Consider the following 6,381-nt stretch of genomic DNA (forward strand, 5'->3'; position numbering starts at 1 on the left):
GCCTAGTTCGAGCAATCCTTTTGCAGCAGCACAATCACGCAGAAGAGCACGCTTATCCGTGCACCAAGAATATTTTCATTTTCACGCATTTACCACGTCTGCATTCTACTCGTTGCAGAGGAAATAACTATTGTTTGAATAATCAAAGTTTCAGGGAGGCACCCACTTCCACGCACCCACTTGCGAGGTGGCCAAAACGTGTTTGGGTCAAACTGTTCCCCTGTGCTCCCAGAAGGCTTGGAGCAGAAAGACTGATGGCAGCACTGTTATCTCCTGGACCCCGAAGGCACCCCAGTGAGCCCAGAAAAAGATGTTGTGTTTTGATTGTCATACTACTAAGAGTCTAGAAAAAAATCCAAAGTCCAAACAGCCATCTAAACAGCATCCATCTGCCCAGGTCACCTGCCTCCCAGAAGAGGGCAATGAAGAGCTAATACTGAAACTTCTCTCCAGCAGCCTTCTTCAGTCAAGAGTACCTAAATTATTCTGACAGCAGGGTTTTATGGATTTTCTTCTTAATTATACTGATGTCTTCTGATTCCCAGTGTTGATATGTTAGTGAATTATGTTTTCTGACAGTCCAACCTCAAAGCCCTCAGTGTTTTGCAATCTGCTGTGGGGTCCTGCAATGGACAAGAAGACAGTCCTTGCTCTGAAAATCATCTTGAACCTAACAGGTAACAGAGGCAGGTCCAGGGAGAAGGAGTATGGGATTTCTTTTGCCTCGGCAGCTGGAGAGAGCCAACGACGAGCGCCTGGGGAGGTGGGACACACTTGCTTCCTTTAGAAATCATCGGTCTCTGTGTCACAGGAACCTGCAATCGTCTTTATTTAGGCCCAAGTGATATGATAGGAAAAATCCAAACAGGTGCTTTAACTGCCCAGAAAGAGACCGCTATTTTAAGTCCCATTCCTGTATAATTTAATTGATGGAACCTGAATATGTGCTTTACAGTAGGCAGGAGCATTTGTTTCTATTGTTAGAGTGTGTTTTTTTTTTTCTTTTTAAAAATAATTACCTAAACAATCAAATGATGAAATGTAAAGAGGCAGAAATAAACACTGTGAATATTAAATCCATAAATGTGTTCCTAGAGGCACAGAACTCTGAACGGAGCTTTTGGGGTCTGACAATCAGTCACCTCCTGAAAAGGACCTTGAAATCGGGTACAAGGACTCTTTCCTCCTGTTTCCCACTTTGTGCCTGTGCCACCTGCCCAAAGTGGTACAAAACGGATCGAAGCACAACTACCAATCAAGACTGGAATAAGATCTTCAACTAATTAATTATATCCGTTGTTATACTTGATGGTAAACTTACTTTAAATTTCTTAAATATGGTAATTAAATTATCTGTTATTTTAATTACAGTATACTGTTATTGACTCTAAATATTGTTTTGGTTACTCAAACTCACAAAAGTGATATATTTCCCTAACCTGTTTCTTGGCAATTAAACATGTGTAATAGAAGAATGAATATTGCATATCAATTAGTATTGTATACTGAAAGCATTTTGACAGCTGAATGTCTTATTTTTCTGCAGTACTGCAAAGGATACTGTGTGGAGCCCTAAAAATCATGTTCTTCTTTTATACAGAGAACATATGCAAGCACACACACACACATATATATATATATTTGTATGCTTATGGATATGTATGTATATATTCATTCTATATAAATATTCTAAGAGAAATGAAGGCTGAATTTTCTAAACTGCTTTATATTTTACCTTAGCTGAAGAACATACGAATAGAAAAGAATAATCCAGATATTCTCATCTGTGATTTATTCAGGAATAGTCAGGATATTAATTTAATTAATTGTTATTTGAAGTTACGCATTTTCTATAATGATGGCATTTCTTACTCTCCCATTACTCTACAGTCCTCCTAGCAAATCCACACTAACACATACATATATTTATATATATATGTTGTTATTAATAGGAACATGTGGAAGGACTCTTCTAAATCCCAACTGGCTTTTTATCACTCAGCATGCCACAGACTCCTGTCCTCTGTGAATATCCAGGTCTCAATTCTTTTGCTCCCACTGAGATGCCACCTGAGATGCCCCTGGGTCCCACCTGGTCTCTGCGGCTGCCCAAGCAAGGCTTGGTCTCCTCTCTCCTGACCCTTGTCCACCAGCCCCAGGTGGAGATCTCAGACAGTCCAGAGCACCGCAAATTGCCCTCAATACTGGTGTGAAGGCAACTGGGTTAAACCCTATGTCATGCCGCAGCTTACCTCTGATGATGGGATGTCCTCAGCCAACTTGAAGCCATAAAGATCCTTCACCTTCTCTCTGCCATGCTCTTCCTCCTATGTCCTCTGTGCAAATGACTGGAAGGGATGACAGACCTTTGGTACAATTGCCCAACATTTGTCCTCATGGCACGTCCACAATTTCCAAACAATGACATGAAATCCAGCCGGGGAACAGCCCTGCTGTCCATTCAGTGGCCTCGGCCAGCCCCATGGAAACCTGCCCGGACCTGATTTGCCCAAAACCTGCCTGGAAATCACAGCTGCTGCCGAGGGTTTTGTGCAGCGGTGCAGAGTGAGCTGCTCCCTGCTCCCTCCGGCCACGGCAATTGGGCTGCACATCTCCCACCTGCAGAGACCCCCGAGCGCAGAGAAGGCACAAGCAAACAGAGGGCTTGCCAGCTGCTTCCAAAGACCTTGAAATATGAGGGCAAATGTGCTGCTCGGGGAACCAGAGAGCAGATATTCAGCTTTACCTCTACAGAGCAGCAGTAATATTTATAGAATCATAGAATCATAGAATCATTAAGATTGGAAAAGACCTCTGAGATCATCAAGTCCAACTGTCAACCCAACACCACCGTGCCCACTAAACCATGTCCCTAAGCGCCTCATCTACATGTCTTTTAAATACCTCCAGGGATGGTGACTCAACCACTTCCCTGGGCAGCCTGTTCCAAGGCCTGACCACTCTTGCAGTAAAGAAATTTCTCCTAATGTCCAATCTAAACCTCCCTTGGCGCAACTTGAGGCCATTTCCTCTCATCCTATCGCTGTTACTTGGGAGAAGAGACCAACCCCCACCTCACTACAACCTCCCTTCAGGTAGTTGTAGAGCGCGTTGAGGTCTCCCCTCAGCCTCCTCTTCTCCAGGCTAAACAACCCCAGTTCCCTCAGCCACTCCTCATCAGACTTGTGCTCCAGGCCCTTCACCAGCTTCGTTGCCCTCCTCTGGACACGCTCCAGCACCTCCATGTCCTTCTTGTCGTGAGGGGCCCAAAACTGAACACAGGATTCGAGGTGCGGCCTCACCAGTGCCCAGTACAGGGGCACGATCACCTCCCTAGTCCTGCTGGCCACACTATTTCTGATACAGGCCAGGGTGCTATTTGCCAGATTATATGGAATAAATTGTCAATAAAGATGTCCTGACAGAGGATGGAGTTCTTCTTATGGTTTAGACTTAGAGCAGAAGGGCTTTAGCAATAGGAATTGCTACTTCTGTGTCCCAGAAAGGACTTAGGCTGAGTAACAGCAAACGTGCTCATGGTTCAGAAACTGCAAAATCTTGACAACCTTTGAAGTAAATACTTACTGTTTGAATACCTGTATATACACTGATCCATGTATGATATGTATATAAAAACACACATGTACATGTCTATAGGAGAATGTGTGACTTCTGACTGCTGTTCAGAACTGGAGGGATTAGAAAAGAAATTGCTTCTTAAAAAAATCCTCATCTTCTATAGAGAATTTGAGAAATATATATGAGGTTGGCAGGTGTGCTGGTTTTCCTGCCAGAGGCTGGGCAGCCTGAGAAAGATTGAGTAAAAGTTGATATCAGGAAGGATACTGAAACAGCAGGAAAAAAACCAAGAGTAATCCAGAGAGGACGTAGTAGAAATGAAAATGTGATCTATTATAAAATTTTATAGGAAAGACTGTCTTTATGTTATAATTTCATACCTCATAATTTCATTATGCACTAAACTATTAACTTTGTAATTAATAAGTTGAAAAGTACGCAATGCTTATTCTTTTACTGACACGGAGAAAAGACAACCAGAGGGTTAGATGTCAAGGACAAAATGTTATGAAGGAAAACAACGACCATGCTACGGCTGCAAATTAGACAATTTAGCTGCGTACCAAAGGCAGAATAAGGAGCCTGCAGGACCAAAAGGAACAGTCATTGCATGTTCCCAGGTATTTTACGTAACCCTGTGGCCTAACGTATCTTGGATGGTCTAAAATGGGTTGCATAAAGATGAGAGGCTTTGCGGTGGAAGCAGTCTCAAAGCAGACCCTCCTTTCTCATTGGAAGACACCAAAATACAGGACAAATTTGGCTGGAAAAGGCTTTTTTCATTGGCTCGTGACAGCATCCCCAAACCTTATATAAAGAGGCATGTTTGGGTTTGGGGCACCCGCTGGAGAAGAGAGACGGACAGCAGCGGTGATCCTCCACCTCCTCCACTGGTAACTTTCTGCCTGGTTCTGGACAGGCACCTCTTCATATTTATACACTTCTTTTCCTCTCATTAATCTCAAGTCTAGTGAGGATTCTGCTTCCATTTACCCCTTCCTTCTCATTAGTCCAGTGAGTGCGTCTGGTCTGTACATGTCCTGCAGGACCACGGGTTGGTTGCAGGGCTGGCAGGAGGGAACCGTGTTTGCTGACCTCCAAGAGAAGTGGAGACAGAGACCCAGAAACCTTCCCTCGAGACATCAGAGAGAGAGGGCTTGCTGGTTAAGAAATGCCTAGCTTCCTACAGAAACAGGCATCTAGCCCGCACAGCAGTTCAGAGTTGCATTTTGAGCTACATATCTTGCCTGAATTCCAGTAACATTTTGAGTGAGTTGTCACCTTAAGTGATATTCAAGAGAGACAGATGTCTTTTTTAGACTTTCCTAAGGACGATGGTGGTTTGGTCTCTGAACACTTTGTGAACTACAGCCGGTTGAAGGTGAATACTTTGTGGCTCTGTGTGGGTACCAGAGTAAGCTGCCTGGTGTTGTACAGGTCTGGAATACTATTTTTCAATGCAATGAGACCAATATTTTTTAAAAAACCACCACCAAACCACCATAGAATCCCAGAATAATTTCGGTTAGAAGGGAGTCTGAATCCATGCCCAACGCAGGGCTTAGAGATATGTTCACTGACATTTTGAACATCTCCAGGGATGCAGTTTTCACTCTGATCTTCATTCAAGTATATTGTATTTTATAAGATTTTGGCTTTGGTGGCTCAGGATGTATTTTAAGCAGTTCCTTGTCTCCCAGTCAGGAGGGACCTGACTGTCAGTGTCTTTCGGTCTTGCGGTCTCTGCTCATTACAGGTAAAGAATTCACATCCCAGCTGTGGCCATGAGGATCCTTTACCAGCTCCTGGTTGTCCTCTTCATGATGCTCCAAGGGGCTGCAGGTAAGGGGTGAGGGAGGCAGAGAGAGGAATTAGAGTTGAGAGAGAGAGAGAGTATCCACTTTTGCTCACTTTCATGGTAAATGACTGTTCTCTTTCCACTGTGCAGGTCAGTCCTACTTTCCTAGACCAATCAATCATTGTGCAGTCCCAAATGGACGGTGCTTCCCAGGGATATGTCGTCGGCCATATTACTGGGTTGGAACATGTCTTAATGGATTTTCTTGCTGCAAAAGGTATGTAGAAGTGCAGGGATCACTGTGGCAATGACTATCCTCCTTATCTTTTCTCCAGAGCAACATCTTAGAGGCACAGCTCCTGACACCATCCTGTCTCGCTTCTCCAATGCCAAACCTGCTGGCATAGAGGGTCCTCAGAGGGTGTTCGCATCCCATGGCAGCCTCTGCTCTGGTGCCATGAAATAAAGAGAATGTCACTGCAGAAAGCCTACTGGTGGGTAACCTGAGACTCTCTTCTTCATCATGCAGGGGGTGGTATGCCTGAAGACTCCCTGGATTCTCTTTGAAAATCCTTTCTGCTTCTACCAAATGGCCTCTGGATCACCCTGATCCCATCACTTCTGGTGGCACCAGTTCTTGCTGCAATGAACAGCTCTCAAAATCTTCTTTTGCAGTGGAGCAAACATCTGCAAAAACATGAATATGAACCAGGCAGCACTGTGGAAATGATTTGTTTCCCCCGCTTTAATAAAATCAGTCACGATGGCATTCCTATGGTTGAACCTTGAGTGGTTTTTGTACGGAAGGAGGGGATATTTCGTAGAACTGCTCGCACCATGGGCAGTAACGCACAGATAGGCTGGTGGCCTTTACAGCTTGACATTTCTCCACTTGCACCCCACTGCACCCCCCAGGGAAAAGGGAGGTCATTGCACCCCCGCTTCCCAATGATCATGTTCCTGGAACACTCTTGCAGTGACCATGGTATCTTTGTCAGGGGTGA

General features: G+C 44.4%; 1 protein-coding gene across 1 annotated transcript; it reads left to right on the forward strand.

Moving 5' to 3' along the window:
* Window positions 1–4,427: 4,427 nt before the first annotated feature.
* LOC142081294 (gallinacin-7-like) lies at window positions 4,428–6,143 on the forward strand. Its single transcript, XM_075147997.1, has 4 exons — window positions 4,428–4,472; window positions 5,336–5,421; window positions 5,528–5,654; window positions 5,907–6,143. The coding sequence occupies exons 2-4, from the start codon at window positions 5,364–5,366 to the stop codon at window positions 5,920–5,922; spliced, it is 201 nt and encodes a 66-aa protein (XP_075004098.1). The 5' UTR covers window positions 4,428–4,472; window positions 5,336–5,363; the 3' UTR covers window positions 5,923–6,143.
* Window positions 6,144–6,381: the final 238 nt, after the last annotated feature.

Source organism: Calonectris borealis, chromosome 3 (assembly GCF_964195595.1).
Source record: "Calonectris borealis chromosome 3, bCalBor7.hap1.2, whole genome shotgun sequence".
NCBI classification, from domain to species: Eukaryota; Metazoa; Chordata; class Aves; order Procellariiformes; family Procellariidae; genus Calonectris; species Calonectris borealis.